Source organism: Ictalurus furcatus, chromosome 26 (assembly GCF_023375685.1).
Source record: "Ictalurus furcatus strain D&B chromosome 26, Billie_1.0, whole genome shotgun sequence".
Classification (NCBI taxonomy): domain Eukaryota; kingdom Metazoa; phylum Chordata; class Actinopteri; order Siluriformes; family Ictaluridae; genus Ictalurus; species Ictalurus furcatus.
In genome coordinates, this window is record NC_071280.1 from 9,244,824 (window position 1) to 9,264,490 (window position 19,667).

General features: G+C 39.5%; 2 protein-coding genes and 1 non-coding gene across 5 annotated transcripts; 1 reads left to right on the top strand and 2 right to left on the bottom strand.

Moving 5' to 3' along the window:
- Positions 1 to 487: 487 nt before the first annotated feature.
- On the bottom strand, positions 488 to 5,836 carry rpl24 (ribosomal protein L24). The gene is made up of 6 exons (XM_053615626.1): positions 5,805 to 5,836; positions 5,603 to 5,678; positions 5,044 to 5,154; positions 3,543 to 3,679; positions 1,075 to 1,138; positions 488 to 613 (listed from the first exon to the last, which is right to left on the bottom strand). Exons 1-6 carry the CDS (start codon positions 5,807 to 5,809, stop codon positions 533 to 535), a joined length of 474 nt encoding a protein of 157 aa, XP_053471601.1. The 5' UTR covers positions 5,810 to 5,836; the 3' UTR covers positions 488 to 532.
- LOC128602552 (small nucleolar RNA SNORA17) lies at positions 749 to 881 on the bottom strand. Its single transcript, XR_008384858.1, has one exon. It is a non-coding gene; the product is annotated as a small nucleolar RNA SNORA17 (small nucleolar RNA).
- Positions 5,837 to 5,920: 84 nt separating the features above from the next.
- Positions 5,921 to 18,005, top strand: cep97 (centrosomal protein 97). Of its 3 annotated transcripts, none has more exons than XM_053615622.1 (11): positions 5,921 to 6,101; positions 6,504 to 6,646; positions 8,449 to 8,607; positions 8,681 to 8,782; positions 8,888 to 9,001; positions 9,097 to 9,263; positions 11,194 to 11,358; positions 12,741 to 12,889; positions 14,528 to 15,152; positions 15,954 to 16,029; positions 17,113 to 18,005. In XM_053615622.1, exons 1-11 carry the CDS (start codon positions 6,032 to 6,034, stop codon positions 17,566 to 17,568), a joined length of 2,226 nt encoding a protein of 741 aa, XP_053471597.1. In that variant the 5' UTR covers positions 5,921 to 6,031; the 3' UTR covers positions 17,569 to 18,005. The 3 variants fall into 3 exon arrangements, with proteins under 3 accessions (XP_053471597.1, XP_053471596.1, XP_053471598.1); XM_053615621.1 differs by having other exon boundaries at positions 5,924 to 6,101; positions 14,525 to 15,152; XM_053615623.1 differs by lacking the exon at positions 6,504 to 6,646 and having other exon boundaries at positions 6,024 to 6,101; positions 14,525 to 15,152.
- The last annotated feature ends 1,662 nt before the right edge of the window (positions 18,006 to 19,667 follow it).

Consider the following 19,667-nt stretch of genomic DNA (forward strand, 5'->3'; position numbering starts at 1 on the left):
AGTATACTGGCAAGGACACTATACTGTAAAAACAGCAGTCACTTTTGGATAAAATATTAAACTTGACTGTGTGATCCTTAAGCAACAGGACAGTTATCAGAAAAGAGTAGGGGTATACCCCTGAGAAATTCCCCCATTGGCCCTCATCATGGCCCCCCTAATAATCCCATCTCTGAATTGGCTACATCACTCTCTCCTCCCCACTAATAGCTGATGTGTGGTGGTCTGGTGGGTTCTGGCACATGATAGCTGCAGACATCATCCAGGTGGATGCTACACACTAGTGTTGGTTATCAGGAAACAAAGATTTAAAGAGCAAAATTCCAACATACTTTTGCATTTCCAGTCTCCCATCATTTCACCATTTCAGTGGGTTCTTTTACCTCCAGCTTCATGACCAAACACCTAATAGTATGTCCTTGTCTTTACAAACCATTAATATTAAACCATGAACATGACAGGGGAAAGAGACAACAGAGGCTAAAAGTTGGTATTGTGATCATTTTATTAATACACAAAACACCAGAGAAATTTAACGTTTGCCACCAACACGAGGAGCGCTCACTTTCATGGGCTTAGCAATCTTCTGTTTGGGTGCAGCCTTGGCAGGGGCCTGTGGGAAATGAAAAGAAACATGACTACCCTGTTAAAGTTTTACCCCTGCCAAAAACACAAAACAAAAAACAAACATTCTATAATGTTATACAAGCATTCTAAGAGGAATTAACCAGCTACTACACATTTAAGATTTGTAGGGCTATAAAGACACTGAGAACCCATTGCCAGAGGCGAGTACTAGGCGTAAACATAGCCCTTTGTTCTATGCCACCTTATGACACAGGAACGACACAGAGCCGTACTGTAACGCCTCAAGGGGCAAAAAAAAAAAAAAAAAAAATATCCGTACTTGCCATCACTTTATTAACAAATCATCCTTAGTATTAATAATAAATAAAAAAAAAAGATACTTCTGTGCTTGCGCAACATAATCACCTGACCAAACTGAGAATTTCAAACAGTTAAGTTTCCATCATACTTCCCAGTGAAATAAAATACAGCAAGTTTTCCCCTTACCTTGGTGCTCTGGGTGGAAACTTTCTTGGTTGCCTGTTTTGCCTTCTTGGCCTCCTTGGCAGCCCTAAAGAATAAAGATAAAAGATTCATAAAATAAACCGATAACTTCAAGTCTGGTATGACAGTGAAGTCCACAGATTATAAACAGTGATCCATGATCACTACAACTGGGTAATTACAGTCCAAATGTTGTCCAGAATAAGGCTGAAGTGATCAATTTATACAAAAGACCATACACATTGCATGAACTACCAGACAGAAGGTGTCAAGAAATTAACCGAAACAGACCTCTACCCGACTGGAGAAAAACAAGACCCTCATCCATTATTAATGCAGAATGACTTTTTAAAACAAACCACTCTGAACACTACTTAACACATTCCTTCAGCATTTCACACAAACAGGGCTTGAGAATGTGATGCCAACATCTCTCAGGTGATCCTAATAGCAAGTGAATTATATTGCCATTTTCAGCCTCTCGGTGGATATTACAGGAGCAGCCCGAAGTCTTTGTGCAGCTGGGAAAGTGTTGCCTGAAATATTTTACACCTGATGTTATACAAGTACTTAGACAAGGTCAAAGGTTTTAACCAACTCCATGGCAGTAGAGTAGCACTTCCCACCTGCAATTTTCACATCATATATGGACTCTCATTCCACAGAGATTTGAGGGTAATTCAAGTTTGGTCTCAAATGGTTTTGAAAGAAAAAGGAATATATAATGCCAAGTTATATTTAATACATGACCAGCAAGTATAATATTTTACTTTCTTAGCAGGAAAAGGTGAAGTGTACACAGTACAAAGTGTATACAGAATACAGAACGCTCAATTAATACATATTTAGTGATTAAATAGGGTTATTTTAACTGTTCCTAACTGTAGGGAAAGTAATAAAATCACCGTGGAGAACAATGTGGCACTAAGATTAACATTAGCTGAACACACTGGCTTAGAAGAGGTTTTTGCAGATCTGCACTTGTTCATTTGTAAAGTGTACATGGGCTTCAAATTGGTGAAAAGAACAGACACTCGAGCATCACACAAGATATGAAGATCTGAACATATAGAGCTAGCGAAGACAGATCACTACACCACTGTGTGAGGATCACAGAATCAAGACCAATTTTATCTATACACTGGTGTTTGGTCTAGTTGGCAATACAACCCTTTCTCCTTTTGATTCAGGTTTAAGCATGACAACACCCAAGAACAAGTAGTCTCCTTAAGCTCTGTGTGTGAACTTGTTAGGAGTATGTGAACAAGTAACTAAGATATATTGGCAGAACATTCAATGCAGCACGGGGACACAAATTCATCCAAATGACCCACACAATCGAATTATAACATGGACTGATGCCTTCAGCAGTAATACAAAGTTCAGGTCCAGTTGACGGTCCATTTTATTAGTTCAGGTACATAACTACAACAATTAAAATATATCAAGCAATGAAATATTCAGCTTCACTTTGCTTGTAATATCAAGGTGCAAAAACACAGTTCATCCTTTTCCTACGGTATTAAAAGTCTACAACACCTCTCTAGAAAAATGAAAGCCACCATCTTCCAATTTTCCTCCGTATGGTAAATATTATAATCTAGTTAGGCAAAATTAAGGAAAAGCAGACAACACTGTAGACAGAGCTATAAAGTTCAGTATAACTCCTGTCAGTTATTCACAGAGTGGAAACTCTACAAAAATGGCCACACACTAAGCACAATCTGCACCCTACCCAACTATCAGGGTGCGTGGCCCAATTTGAGGCTTGTCGCTACTGACTGTCCAAAAAAAAAAAAAAAAAAAAACACACACAAAAAAAACCCCCCACCTCAATTGTGTGGAGTCATTACTATTATTTTACTGCTCTGGATCGAGTCGGGGTCTCCCTGAGCCAAAATCATAATTATAAAAAAAAACACTTGATATTTACAACTCTTGATCGGGCTGCCGGAAGCGGGATACCCGCAATAGCCAATGAGAGCGAGCAAGCATCACCAACCGGGTGTTGCATGCTTTTATAGCATTTACACATGGCAGCCACAAACATGCCACAAAAATGGAGCGTTTTTCCACTACAGAGACAACCGATGATTATTTTTTAATCGTGTGTTGGGCCTAGGACACTGCGCTCTCTTGTTCTGGAGAGAGAGATATTGTGTTAAATAACTTTCTGCTGTGTGAATGAGGCAGTTGTTATGCAGCTAATAAACAAAGGGAACTGTGAGCGATGTTTCCGGAGGTCACGTTTGAAAAAACGCGAGTTTGAGAGATCTTGTGTCTGAAATCGTTACTACAATCGACAGGTGTGTGGCCTCACGGTCTGTCCAAATCATCTAGCGTGAGCATTCAGAGGATTATACACACTAAATTGTTTTAAGAACAAAAAGTTGTGTTTCCAATTTGTCAGCAACATGAACATAGTTTGCTCTCAGGTCTTCATGTAGACAATCAAGGTATTAAGCACTGACCTGATGGCCTGCTCTCTCTGGGCCTTGCGCACCTCGGGCTTCTGGTTCCTCTTGGCCAAGATCTCAGCAAGAGAGGCACCAGTAATAGCCCTCTGGAACTTCACAGCACGACGTGTGCGTTTTTTTGTCACCTCTTCCTGTTAGAGCAAAACACAAGGAGTCATCAGTAGAAGTTAGTAACTACTCAATCACCTATAAGAAAGCAGAATGTCTACACACTGGCCATGCTTCATCTTAAAACTGCTTCCATATAGTTGATATCGCCATACGATATTGCCACATCTGCAGAGTTTAAAATGAATGTTACCCCAGCAGTGCAGGACTATTGTTCTACACATCCAACAATGAAATCTTAAGTATAGGGATATTTGTGTCAAGTTGCCTTTGCCTAGAATTTTTCCATTTGCCAAATCTGAAGACATGAAGTGTATCTGCAACATTGAAGCTGGTTTTAGACCACTGTACAAGATCAACAAAATCTTGGCCAAATTCTATAATGGACTACACGACAACTGTTTTCCATGTCAGCTTATACGATGAAGACTCTATAACAAGAGATTATAGGAAAATTACCAAGTTCGGCTTACGTCAATTAGCACAAACCAGTTTTGTGCAGAAAGCAAAACTAGGCTTGAATTAACAAACATTCATCTAGGGGAGCTTAATTTGATTTTTCTGTCCCTGGGGTTGCACTTTCCCATGAGATCAAACACCCTCCCAGTATGGAGATGGGTGTTGTAGCAGTGATCATACTGATTTTAATTTGACGTTACAAAAGAAAGAACGACTCGGATCGGGAGGTGAACTATCAGACTGCATAGCCTGAAGACCTAATGATAAGCAATTAATCATTTCAGTTTCTCATAATTCTGCCTTGGCTGCATTAGCCTATAGTTTACTTATTTTTGATTGCAAATGTGATCCTTTGCATAAGAACTAGATGTGTTGAATTTAACATGCAACATTTTAATTATATTCTGGTGAAACGATCAAAACGACTCAAAAAGAGATTTGTTCATTTTGCTGAACGAGATTCAAAAGACCAGAGTCAGTAAAATGATCCTAAACTTCCCATCACTACTGACCAAATAAAACAAATTTGATCTGTACAGCGCTTTTAACAACGGTCACTGTCTCAAAGCAGCTTTACAGAAACATAAAAACAGGATACAGATTTTAAGTGTGTGAATTTATCCCTAATGAGCAAACTGGTGGTGAGGAAAAACTCCCTAAGATGATATGATGAAGAAACCTTGAGAGGAACCAGACTCAGAAGGGAACCCTTCCTCATCTCAGACTAAAAGAAAGTTCATTATGGTTTTTACATGAAGTCTGTTTTGTTGAACTAGTCCACTGTTCACTAAGTGAGACAACACACCCTTGACTGCTTAGCAGCAGAAGGAACATCATGTACATCAACACAAGGTGGTCTATAAGCAAGTCTGTGATGCCGAGTGAACCTCGCATGAACCTGCTAGAAGCGAGTGTGATCAGGACTTACAGACTGGCCCTTCTTGTGTTTGCGTCTGTACAGTACAGTCCAGTTGATCTGTCTGGGGTTCCTCTTGGTCAGGAACGCAGACTCACACTTGGCATTCAGAAACTGGAACACCTGATGAAGGAGAGAGGAAAATGAAGGGCAGTGTTACACCTCAGACATTACTGTTAATGGAGCAGTTTTACAAGCAGAGAACCAACACTGTGTACAGGATTTCATAAATCTACTCGGCTACCTGGCTAGTCTACTGAGGAAGTAACGTAGACGGACATTTAAAGGCAAAAACAATCTTTCTGTACAGAAAACAAGCAAATAACAGACTTAAAAACGAGTGTGTAAAGAGTACTAAAGCAAAAGCCGTTGGTGCAGCTGGAGGCTTTTAATACCCAACAGGCCGCTGCTAAGCTAACTTAGCTAACACAATAATAATACCGAGTATTTGTTTAAAATAGTTCATAACACTACAACAAACGAACAGTTTAAATTCTCTATGGACATACTACTCTTAAGTGAAAGATTAAATAAGCTGTGCTGAGAAGACATTTAGTCAAACCGCCTTTACCTTTCCGTCGATTCGGGCATATCGCCGGCCGTGGCCGGGATAAATTTTATACCCACTGAAACTGCACAACTCAACCCTGCAAACCAGAAATAATAACCAATTACTCAAGCAATACACTTCTAATTTATCACACGAGTCTAAAAATGGACATATTTGCTAGATTTTATGCTAGATGGGCCTGGATAAAGCAGGGAATACGTACTTCATGGCGGCGAGTGAGACAGGAAAGAGGAAGTGGAATTGTGGGTAGCCGGTTTATAAAGAGAGTCGTTTGATGAAAGCGTTATATTTTTGCAAATGATAGACATGTATGAAATCGCACGTTCGATATCACTCTTGTAAAATTGTCGAAAAATAATTTTATCCTTTGATTTATGTAACCAATCAGATGAGAGCGCGGTTGCCCTGGCGGTGACTGAAGCGGGAAGTATGGCGGCGGCGACGACGATAACAGAGGCTAGTGGTCCTCATCCTGTCACTCAAATGGCAAAATCCGAAGGTAGGTTTGTGGTATTATTTTAAGCAATTCAGCATATGATTTCTATACTGGTTCTTGTAATGTTGTGTTAAAGCAACATGGGTTTAGACGCTTTTGGGGTGTAATTATGCGACGGAAATCCTTAGCAACGCATGTTAGCTGTGTATCTAACTGACCAGGCTCTGTTATTGTAAACACTTGTAACGGTAACTAACAGTAACTGGTATATTCTGTGGCATTATTGGTTCATTTGACGTTTAATATGTCAGTTAAATGTTAGTCAGTGCAGTTGCGGACCCGAGATAGTAATTTACATTTAAAACAGGCTTTTAGCTAAAACGTGCTGGTTTGAGTCATCATGGAGAAGCAGGTCTAGTCGTTTCTACCTTTTGACCAGATTTTCTGACTTGTGTTTATGTTAAGGTACTGGTTTAGTTGACCTTTCAAATCAAAGCCTCCACAAGCTGGATCCAAACTTCTGTCCACCGGACACTCACACACTTGTCTTAGACCAGAACCATATCATCAAACTGGAACATCTGGAGAAGAATGCAGCTGTTCAGCAGGTACCGACACCGGATGTTCTGACCCTGTTTACAAACTGCTCACTTCCTGTGTCTTGTTTGTGAATTGGATCCTTATAAAATGTTCACCATGTGTATTTGCACTTGTAGTCTAAAGGACTGAAATATGATTGCTGCATTGTGCATTATATGCAAATCAGCTCACGTGACTTGACTTCCTGTGTTGTTTCTTGTTTCTAGTTGTTCTGTATGAAAGATGGTGGCAGTAGTGGTGCAGGCAGGGATGTGGAAAGATGTTAAAATATATATAGGAAATATGTTAAACAGAGTTTGGTGTAACAAGTTACTGTAATATAATCACTTTTTTTGATAGCGCAGTAGTGTAATGCATTACATTTTAAATTGATGTAATTTGATTGCAGTTAATGATGTCAATAAAATTGTTACTTGCGTTACGAATTTATTGTTAAGAAAACAATATTAAGTAAAATGCATTTTTAAAATAAATCAGGTGTAATCAGGGGTGTAACCTGGTTTTTTCTTTAGCCCTGAATAATTCTCCACTTGGAGAGGTTTGTCACTATGTAACTGAACGTCAGTAAAAGAAGATGGCGGTGATGTAATTTTATATCCTTAGTGAACGGCGGTGAGGCCAATCTGACCAGGTTTACAGGAAAATATGTGGAAACACTCGTGTTTTATTGGTTGACAGATCTGAATTCTGCCAAACACGAGCTCACAGTCAGTGTAAGGGAAAAATGGATATACAGCAATTTTGTTTTTAAACCAGTAAAGGGGTTGAAACTGAAACGGTAACATCCTCTGATGCTGAGCAGGAAAACAAGGTGTGTAAATGTCTATATGAGTTCCAGTTTACGTGAACATGATATGAGCAGAGCATAAGCAAAGATAATGTACTTTGCATGGCACTGTAGCAACTAAACCCATACATACCCATTAGCTGTTCCTCCCCTTGGCTAGCAACACCAAACTAGCCTAATTAGAAAAGTTTTATATTTTATTGGTCTGCTATTCTTACAAACAGTGACAACATCGAGGCAAGTTTTATGATAAATCCAATATTTTGTAGTGTATTTTTGTAGGTTTGATAGGTTTTGAAAGTAAAGTAATTAGTAATCTGTTTACTTTTTACATGCAGTCATCAGTAATGTAATCACATTACAATTTTAAAGTAGTAATTAATAATCTGTAGTGGATTACTTTTTTTGACTAACTTACCCAACACTGGTGATAATTAACTCCCCTGTGAGATCGGTATTCTGTAATTTGCAAGTGTGATGGACTCATGCAGTTTGGGTGGAAGTCAGACAGTAGTCAAAGCCATGGTGGTTCAGAATTTGTAATTTAATTATTTAAGGCTTGATCTAATATCAACTGACCTTGCTATATTAATAGCATTAATAGGCATAGGAAATAAAATACCATTATCACAGGTCTAATGAAAATGATCAAAATAACATGCTCTTACCATATGACGCCAGATCTGCTGGGCTTTTTTTTCTCCTCCTGCCCTTAACGAGTTAAATATGGAGGAATTGTAATGATGATATTTTGTTGAGTATTATTATAGTGCAACGACTGCACCAAACACATATTTGACATGGATATTATTCTACTGCGCTGTATGTGTGTACTGAATGTGTGTCCATCCTACGAATGCGCATTTGGAACACTCATAAAATATTTCATGAAGCGTTCAATCCCGAAACGTACACACCTGGCCTCGACAGATCATGATTTTGATTTTTTTTTTTTTTTAATGGTACACATTTTTCTTTCCTTCTTCACTAACAACCGTCTTTTCACGTTCTCCCCTTGAACAGCTGTCTGTTGCCTGTAATCGGCTAGTTCGCATGATGGGTGTGTCGAAACTCACACAACTGAGGGTCTTGAACCTCCCCAACAATAGCATTGGCTACATCGAGGGACTGAAAGACCTGGTGCACCTCGAATGGTTAAACTTAGCGGGAAACAACATCAAGGTACAGACAGTAGGAAAAGGCAGTGTGGTGTCTGTGTTTGGTGTCAGATCTTCAGGATTCTGTATTCCTTCAGGTCATAGAGCAGTTGAACAGCTGTGTAGCGCTGCAACATCTGGATCTGTCTGACAACAACATTTCTCACACGGGTGACCTTTCAAAGCTCTCTGCCTTAAAGGTGAGTGTCAGAATATTTACAGTATTGCTAAGCATTACAAAACTGATGTGCCGAATTATATAGCATTTATAACACTGTGTTAATAGCCTGTTTAATTTTCCCCAGACGCTTCTTCTCCATGGCAACATTATCACAAGTCTGCGTACTTCCCCAGCCCATTTTCCTCTGAACCTCGCCGTTCTCTCATTGGCTGAAAATGAAATCCGGGACCTCAGTGAGGTTGTCATGAAGCGATCCATTCTTATTAATTCATAGATTTTGTAGAAGTGTATTAAAATCTTTACCCACGGTCATGTTGAGAATGTCTCGTTCAGGTGTCCTACTTATCAACTCTCCACAACCTTGAGCAGCTGTCTATCATGAACAACCCGTGTGTCATGGCTACACCCTCATTGCCTGGATGTGATTATCGTCCGTATGTTGCGAGCTGGTGCCTCAATCTGAAGGTACTTGACGGATATGTGGTGTCACAAAAAGAAGGGTGAGCAATTTATTTATACGAAAGGCTGTTAAGATCTGACCGTTGTGTGGCATGGGATTTAAAGGAGAAAATTTTCCCTGAGCAATTTGCTTATCAATCTTTCTAATTAGTGCTTGAGCTTGAAGAGTATCCAGTATTCATTAGCTAATGAAATTGTTGGCTTAAATCTCTTTCATTGGCATATTGGTTTATTTTCACTTTGGTTAATGGTTTCCTTCATTATTCACAATGGTGTTCAAGAGCCTGCTGTTAGTGGTGCTAGTGTCATTTAGTCCTTGCTGGATCTCTACCTAAAGAAAGTGATGCAACCCCCTTTTCAATTCAAATCAATAGAATTCTATTTGTACAGCAATTTTAGCAGTAGATATTGTCACAAAGCAGCTTTATAGAAATTCAGATGTAAATCTGGATCCCTAATCAGTAAGCAAGATCGAGACAAGGAAAAACTCCCTGAGACATCCTGAAGGAGGAACTTAGAGAGGAACCAAACACCACAGACAACCCATTCTCTTCTGGGTGACGCCAGATAGTGTGATTATAAATAATTACAGTGTACAGGTGTAGAAGAGTAAATGGTACTGTTTTGAAAGGATGTTCAATATGAACATATTGTGAATATGTCCTGGGATATCCAGCTCTCTCACCTCCTCATCTGAGGCACTCTGCTCAAATACCAAAGCTTTGACATTCATGCTAATACCTCTACCAGCGGCATCATGTTTGTCATTTAGTAGATTACTATCTATATAGGAAGAGTTTCTGCTATGACTGCATCATATAACTGCATGGCTTTCTGGAAATTTGAGTCCAACTGTCTCCAATACTTATGCATTAGATTTCTCATCATTATGATGTTGAACTTTGCTGGAAAATGATGACTAAGAAAAGAAGCTGTAACCTGGCTGTTTTCCTTCATGTATGAGATTACTGAACTTTTTTTCTCCTATTAAACATTATAGAGCGCTGCAAAAGTGGCATATTTTTGTAGGCAACCCCAGAACTTAGCACCACCCTGGTTCCCTCGACAAAAAGCCAATAAGATTTTTACCATTGGCTTTCGAATTATTGCTGAAAATAAGCTCTGTGACCAACAAAAGTTTATGATTTTCACACGTTTTGTTGATCAAGATAATCTTCAAAAATGAACCCAACTTTTATGAATTTGAAGCCTAAATACAATCGGCGGAAGTAAAAGGGAAAAGTATGCTATAAACGAACTACACCACAGTGACATGACTTCAACATAACCACCACTACAACTGGAAAATAATATAAATTGATACATCTGCAAGTTGAAAAGTTTGAGTTGGATTAGTTTGCAAGCGTGTGAGTATAAACACAACAAGGCTGTAGTAGATGACGTTTAATGTCCCCAACAACCTCTGTAGTCCCATTTAGCCACTTGTAAGTAACTGCCTTTTTATAGACGTGTAAAAGCTCAACAAAACCACAAATGGGGTATTACTGATTTAATGTCGTAGAATAAAACATGAACATATCTTGAGCTTGTGTTAACCACAGACCTTATTCAGGCATTTATCCAAAAACCCATTCAAAAAACCCACTGACTTTGGGATAGTGGAACTGCTAGTGCACAATGCTAACTCATTCTCAGGTTTTAGGACTCATTTTCGCAGCACTCTATTGTAACCACACTACCAATGCCGCTGGTGACATCAACCAACCAACCAACCAACCAACAAATGTGCACCAGAATTGCTAAGCACATGACAAATATTTCAATATAGACACATTTAATGTGTTTCTGGGTGGACTTTAACTTTAATCCAAAGACTAAGTTTTAGTCCAAGTACACCATTACATTATACCAAATTTTAAAATCTGTACAGTTAGGCTCATGTTGTTGTAAACATTACGTTTTACTGTAAGAGGCTATGAATTGACTTCTTTGACTTATTTATAACTCCAGGCTTAAAGCAGAGTGGTTGTACAGCCAGGGCAAAGGCCGTATGTTTCGCCCTGGACAACACATACAGCTAGTCCAGTACCTGGCTTCGACATGCCCCTTGACCTCCTCATCTTCACTGCAGTCGGCTGAGGATGCCAAGCTGGAGAGGATCCTCAGCAAACAGAGGTACCCCAGTGATTAGAGACAGACTTATTTCTTATGAGTTCCAGTGGGTCAAATGTTTGTATACACCAAGTTGACAGTCTCTTTAAACAGTGTGGAAGATTTTACCAATTACTGTAGTAGAAGTAAACTTCTTTTAGAAGTTTCTGATTGGCCAGTTGTCATAATTAGGAGTTGAATGGGACTAACCCTAACCTGTGGCTGTAAATAAGGTATACATTTAGAGAGTGTTTCTTTTCACCTTTGATACCATGAGAAAATCCAAGCAACACAGCCAAGACCTAAGAAAAAAAAAAATCATGGACCTCCATAAGTCCTGTTCTTGTTTAGGAGCAATTTCTAAGAACTGAATGTACCATGAACATCTATACCAACAATTGTATGCAAATATAAACATCTAGGGACCACACAGTCACTGCTTCATTCAGGAAAAGAAGCACAAATCACTTTTGGTCCAAAAGGTTCAATTGAACCTTTCAACAACAAAGGAACTGGAGTTGGATCCATTAGGTATCAAAGTATGCACAACCATCATTAAGACAGATCTATATTGTCATGGCCTGAAAGTCTACAAGGAAGATTCCCCCATTCTAAGACCAGCATAAAAAAGCCAAACAGAAGTTTGCAGGTGAACTATGAAGCATGGGGGCATCAGCATCATGCTGTAAGGGTGTTTTGCTGGAAAAGGGACTGGTGCCAAAACAACACCTGAAGACAGACAGAAAATTAAAACTTGCTCGCAACTGGGTCTTCCAGCAAGACAGTGATTCTAAGCATACCTCCAAAGATGTAACAGAATGACTTAAAGATAACAAGCGATTGTATTGGAGTGGCCATTACAAAGCCTTGCCTGAGTCCCATGAAACTTTGTGAACTGAATTGAAAAAGTGTGTCTGAGCAAGGAGGCCCACAAACCTGACCGAGTTTCACCAATCCTGTCAGGAGGAATGGGCGAGAATACAGAAGGCTAGCTCGAGCATTTGATTCAAGTTAAGCAATTAAAAGGCAATGCTCCCAAGTACTAACAAACTGTATGTAAACTATTGAAACAATATAGTAAATAAAAACTGATATAAATTTCTCTCTCTTAGATAGAAGTTTAAAATGATCTCTTATGGAAATAAAAGTAGATCCTTTTTAAAGTAGATAACTGACAACACAGGAAACGTATGGTAACATGAAATGTGTGGAGTTTCAATGGAAACTTTTGGTCCAACTGCAATTTCATAATAAAGAAAGTTTAGAAGAATTAAGCTGATTGGTTGGCTGTGATGTCTTGCTAGTTTTCATTCTTTAGCCATTTTGTAGCTTCTGATTGTTCTGTTTCAGGTTATTAAAACTCAAACTTTAAAGCAGTACTCTCCTTCCTCCGTATTTTCATGTAGGCATCACCAGAAACAGCTGCTCCAGGAAGATCAGTACGATTCCCCAAGTCCTCTTCACCCGACTCAGCTGGATATGGATGAGCACTGGACTGATCCAGCACAAAAAGGAGTGGCCAAAACCCAGGTTCTTAATGTCATCAGTCATCCAGGTCGGTACACGGTCTCAGGTTTAATACGTACCAGGGGTGTTAAATGTAGAACTTGAAAAGAACTGCATAGTTTGGTATTTATCCTGTTCGACATACCATTACAACTCACAGGTGTCTCATAATTAACCATCAGGTGTGATTAATGAATGTTTTAAAGGTTTTGAATCTACTCACTGCATATCATGTGTGTAGAATATGTGCGATTACTACAGACCGTCATTCTGATGTTTCTCTGTAGTGAGAATAGTGTTTCAAACACATTTACTCAAAATTCATAAAGACATGAATTGACAATAATGACGTCTGTTAATAAATATATAAAATACACTGTTGGACAATAAAAATAAATAAGCAATATAGTAAAAACCTTTCCAGTTGCTTAAACTAACAAATTAATAAACCTTATGAATAATCATCCAGGGCTGAGCCCAGATTCTTCTACATCAAAAAACTTTTAAAAACATGCTTCTAAATGTTTTCATGCATGTGAGGGCTAATTGCTTAAAAATGTGAAAATTGGACAAAAAGTTGGATTCATCATAGAACCTGCCTCGGGTGTTATCACTGGACTACCAGACCGATAAAATATAAAACCTTTTGGCTATTTAACATGAGAATAGGCTAGTTTGGTGTTGTTAACCAAGAGGGGAGGTGCAAGTAAGCTATCATTGTATGGGTTTAGCTGCTAAAGTGCCATGCAAAATACGTTAGCAGTCTTTATGCTCTGCTCATATCATGTTCACGTAACTTGGAACTTGTTTTCCATTTCAGAATGAGAGGATGTTAGTGTTTCAGTTTCAACCGCTTTACTGGTAAAATAGAATTGAGACCTGTTAGCCAATAAGACACAAGTATTTCCACATATTTTCCTATAAACCACTGACTGGTCATGACAAGTGTGATAAAATACAACACTCCGTTCACTGAAGATACAAAATTACATCACTGCCATCAGTTATATAGTGAGAATTATTTGGCGCTACAGCAAAAATCTTTGGTGCTACATCCCAGAATACCCAGGCCAGGTTACGCCCCTGACGGTATCAATGTGTGACCATACCAGCACAACTACACTCGTAACACTGAAATACATCACTTTAAAGTGTAGTGCTCTTTTTGAAAGGGCAAATTAAGCTGATTTTACACTGTATGGTTTTTAGCCCAATTTTGCTATCACCTACGAATATCACATACCTCAAAAGAATTCTTTGGTCAAGGGTGAAGATTGGCAGGTCTTAAAACACACAATGTGACACGCTCACCAGACAACAAAGTCCTGGCAGTGTCCGAATATTTAAAAAGAAAAAAATCTGGTAGGATTTTCTTGTTAGCAATGTTGCTACCTCTGTTCTCAGTACAGGAAGATTATTGCCTGTGGTAAAGCACGCAGGCTGAAAGGCACTCGATTATTAATTTAACTGATGGACAACACCAAGCTCTGCTGTGCTTTATAATCATGTACTGTACAGTAAACTGTGCCAAATCACTGTGATCACTGCTTCCTCCTTCATTTTTCACTAACCCAGTTAATGACTGTTGAAAAGGAGGTACATGGGAAAGACAAAACTATACAATGTGTTTCACTTACATCTGTCCTCTACACTTTTTCTTTCTGTACATTGCTGATTATGACAGAAGCTTCTGAACCAGTTGTCCAGGTGAATACTTGGATGGCCAGTACATCTTCATCGTACGTGCTAGGTGCCGTTCACACCCATTCTCATGGCGAGGACAGTCTGGTTTTAGAAGACATGCAGACAGATGAGGAGAAGCTCCACGGCAGCATGCTCTCCTCAGAGTCCGCCTTCCTACCTGTGAGCTCCGTCGTGCACTCACCGCCGTCCCCTGACAGTGCAGACGAAGAGCTGGACGAGCCCGATTCACTGGCTCCTCCAAATCCAGCCCGATCTCATCCTCAGAAGGTGGAGGAGGCAACAAGCTTTCATTTTCATCTCAGTCAAAATGACTTGCAGACAAACATTACAGACCATAAAGCAGATCAAGGAGAACACTTACAAACTGATAGATTGGTTCATTTGCAAGTCAACAAGGACACAAATGCCACAGAGGCAGGTACTGAGCTGAGAAGTCCAAGTGCTAAGGTGGCAGAGTGCCATCCAGATGCAGCAGCTGTGAAGATTCAGGCCTGGTGGAGGGGATACTGGACTCGACAGCAGCACCCACAGGCCAAAGAGGTGCGCTGTGAGATTCGCCTACGCCGACTACAGGATCACATCGTCTACCTCACAGCGGAGCTAGAGAGGTAGAAAACTACAATCGTTTATAGATTTCATTTTGCTTATACCACAGCACTGCTGAATTCTCCAATCTGATTGATCAGAAGCAGCTCTGATTGTAGTTCAGACTGCTCACAGGTTTATAATAACGCTCTTGATCGCATCCATTATATGGCCAAAATTATGTGGCCACCTGTCCGTCACTCCCATGCATGGTGCTTCCCCAAACTGTTGTCACACAGTTGTATAGGATTTCTTTAATACTCTTGTGGCTGAATTAGCACAAATTCCCACAGCACAATAGAATAGAAAGCTTTCCCAGAAGCTATTATAACAGCAAATGGTTTTGGAATGGGCACATTGGGTGTTATGGTCAGGTGTCCACATACTTTTGGCCATTTGGTGTATATTTTTCTTTATATAGCAAGTACTTGTACAGGGAGTTGTATGGCAGACCCTCCACATAAGCAAATTCTGTGGGGTGTTAAAGTTGGTGAAGATTTGTGTGAGGAGATGTTTGTTTGGAATTTCTGGAAGGCGTGTCCAGTGTTAGTGCCTGGTCACAGTCAGCGATAAACCTGTAACTTTAGGTTTTCCAGCACAGGAAAGTCTTCCTTTTTCTGTAATATGGCAAGCTGCATTTTATTATTAACTTCAAGAGCAATGAAAATGTGTCGTTCTGTAATGAATAAAAAACAACGTTAGTATCAGAGCATCCCCTCTGTAATTTTTGTTCTATAACAGCACACCGTGTCATGTTTTATTCCTTACTTATTAATCATGTATCTCAAAAACTTGTTCTGCATTTCTGTACATCTTGTCTGTAGGATGCAGAAAGAGCAGCAGGAGGAGAAGTTGCAGAGGATGATCCAGGAAGAAGCTGTGAAGTTCCTCTGGAAGCAGGTTAGCCTTAACTTCGGTTCGTGAGAATGATACACGCAGCGAAACAACCCAGTACGCTTATAGGAAATATAGGCACTCTTGGAATACCGCTCAACCAATCGAATTAGTGGATCGGAACTAACTGTTGTATAAATGGGCAAATATTTTGTGTATTTGAGATGAAGTTCGCAAAGAAGCCACAGCTGGAAAGAGTGTTGCGTCTTGCCATACAACATACAGGCTGACTGACAGACCGTTGTAAGTGTAGGAACGGTTTCAATATAATTAACTGTTTCTAGAATTGGAATTTTATGTTGCAAACACAGAAAAGTGGAGTAGGGATGGGCGATATCTTATCGTTTGCGATATACCGTTAGAAATTCTCCCCACAATAAGAATTAGTCTTACCGTGATAATGGCGATAAAGCCTAGTTGATGACGTATTTGTGCACGATGTTCTGCGACCCGAAAACGAGTACGGCAGAAGGCGGACGTGAAGCTGAGGAGGAGTTTATCGCTAAACGAGGAGCTACTGCACCTCTACAATCTGGAACTGGTTTGGTTACAGAAAATCAGTTTTACTTTTAAATCAGTATTTGTGTTTCTGAAGATCTCAAGATCACAGCTATCACTTGTAGCTAAAAACAGTGGTGAACGGTTCTATATTTATATCATCACTGATATCGTTATCGCAATAAACACCAGATAATATGGTGATATAGTTTTAAGTCCATATCGCCCATCCTTAAAGTGGAGTGATACACACAGTGAAATGTACCAGTGCTGTTATACTAAATAACAGCAGACATGGGACACCACTTGATCAGTTAAATATTGGACCAAGAATAACTGTTGTATAATCAATAATAATCGATTTATGATTAATGCCTCGATTCACTTCCGTCATTCTTTTCCTTCAATGCACCGATCCAAATCATCTGTTTGCAACACCCCTAGTGATTTCCCAATTCACCTTAAGTTATTTGGCATCTTCACTGTCAGCTTTCAACTGAATTGTTGTCTTCAGAATAAGGAAAAAAAAACAAGGAAAAATTTAGCACAAATAATATTTCTTCCTCTCCTTCTTCTCCTCATCTTCTGTAGCTTCAGGCCATGATGGAGTGGCAGTGTTCAGTGAAGGAGCAGCTCAGCTGTTTATCCCCCTCGCAGAGCATCGCTGCTGGTCCCATTCCTGCCTGCCCTAAAGTCACAGCTCTTCCTATGCGAAATGAGGTCTCTATCCCTGAATCAGGCTTTCATTCTCCTGGTGAACAGCAGGGGGCACTGGAGGACAGTATGAGCAGCGCAGCTACAGGTGGCTCCCCTGAAACCGTGCGGACTTTGCAACCTACAAGTTCACCTGGAGCAGGGGCAGATGGTGACAGTCAGGATAGCAGCTTGCTGGAGCAGTATATTTCCTCCGTGCAGCGCCAGGAAGAGGAGGAAGATGGAGAAGGGTGCACTTCACTGTTCTCTCCTGGTCATGGTTCAGCGGCATCTTCCTGTCCTGATGGAGTGGATGAAAGACAAGAGAACACTCTGCTGAAGTTAGAGGTGTGAAAAGAGAAAAATACTGTTACAGCGGTCATTTTTTCTCAACATAAAAGGTCTATGTTACCATTTTATTCATTATGGGAAAGTGCTAAGTATTGTATTCTGGCACTACCTCTATATACATCACAAAGAATGTGAGAATACGAGCAGTCATACTAAGAGAAAATACGTCACAATACACTTTTCTAAAGTATCCTGGATATCATAAGTACTTTTACGCTGACCGACCCCGGTGTTACTGAGTAACACATTAGATTTTGAATCGGATATTAAAATGTATTTTTGTACAGAATATTTAACTTTCCTGCCTTTTCTGTGTTAAATCGTTTATTTTTGTAGACATGAAATAAAAACATCAGTGAATGAATAGGTTTTCGTAGGTTATTTTGAAATGCAGCATGACTGTTTGGCTGACACTTAGCAAAGCTATATATTGTGGTACATACTCTGTGTCAGGAAAATATCTGAAGTATTTTATAGTGATACTTTTGCCATATCGCCCATGCCGACCAACAATATAGGATCCGAGTTACTCATTTTCTTATGGGCTTACCGAGAAGGTCCTATCTTATTTCCCTTAATTTGAAATGACCTTTGAAAGCAGTGGCTTTCAAGTCCAGCCCTGGGGACAGCCAGTGATCATGACAAGTGTGTTCAGACCAGAGAAATCCCCTGAATATGCTCTACAGCAGTGGTCACCAACCGTGTTTCTGGAGAGCTACCTTCATGAAGACTTTAGCTCCAACCATAATCGTGTCCATCTGAGCATCTAAATCAATGCCTTAAGATGTTCTTGATCAACTAAAACAGGGTGTGTTGGATTTTGTTTGGAGGTAGATAGATCTCATTGAAGATGTTTGGCGACCACTGCCATATAGGATACCCATGTCTGGTTTTGAACACCACCACCTTTAGACAGTTACTTTAAAATATGTTCAGCTGTCTGAAACTATAAGAGGCGTTCGCTTGATTTGGTTGACACCAAAAAAATTAAATCCGTTTGATGCAAATAATGTTTTTAAGGTTGTATGGTTTGTTTGGAAATGCCACTTAGAAGTACATACATTATAACTCTGTTTTCTCTCATCAAGTGTACATGCCATACATGCAAATAGCATAACAGCTTCAAAGCAATCATGCAAAAAGTCATCATGCCAGGTTTCTGTGGTTTATTTATGGAAATGACACATTCTGCACGTGCGTTCTTCTACAGAACTGCTACTTCTTATCGTACACTTTACAAGCCTAACATTGGCATTATTCACTATGTTTGCAGACTGAACATACTGGCAGTTGAGATGCCTTTGTTGTAAATATTTGTTTGTGTAAATTAGGTTTAACCCAGTTTATCATCTCTGTTTTTTTGAGTGCCGCTTGACATCAGTTTCACTCGATTTTATACTGTTTATGCATTTTTGAGAATTAAAGATGTTGAAAAGTCTTACTTTGTTTCAACATTTTTTTTAATTTTTTTTGCTATTGTTGCCATGTTGAGAGCACAGAGAAAAATAGCTAGTCATGAAATCCTACAATACACTGCAATTATTCTGTCAAAGTATACATGCATACTGGAACAGATTACCCAGAATGCATTATACTGTTTGTAATTTAGAGTTAGTAGAACCCCTTTTATTTTTAAACATGGGTATAGTGTTACAGAATAATCTAATTTTATCGTATGGACGCCTGCAAAAAATTTCCTACAATTAGATGATAAACTGTAGTACTCATGTTCTGTTGACTCTTTCCTGAATTTCCTGAATCTTACTTTCCTGAATCTTTGAGTTCCCCTAGAAGAACAAAACAAAGATCTCAAATACCTTTTATTGCCAATTCAACGGAATGTTACTTCTATGGTGTGTTTAACAATAGGCAGTGCCACACAGCAGCTTTACCGAAATCAGAGGCGGAAAAGTTCCCAGAATGACGTACGGAAATCTTAACAGGAGCCAGACTCAAGAGGGAACACGTCTCTTTCTGTGTGACAGCAGATAATGGGATTATAAAATCATTCCAGTGCACAGGTGTGGTGGAGTAACGGCAAACAGTAGTACAGTATGTGTGTTGAAAGGATGTGAATAAGAGTCCTGGACTGGGCAACAGGA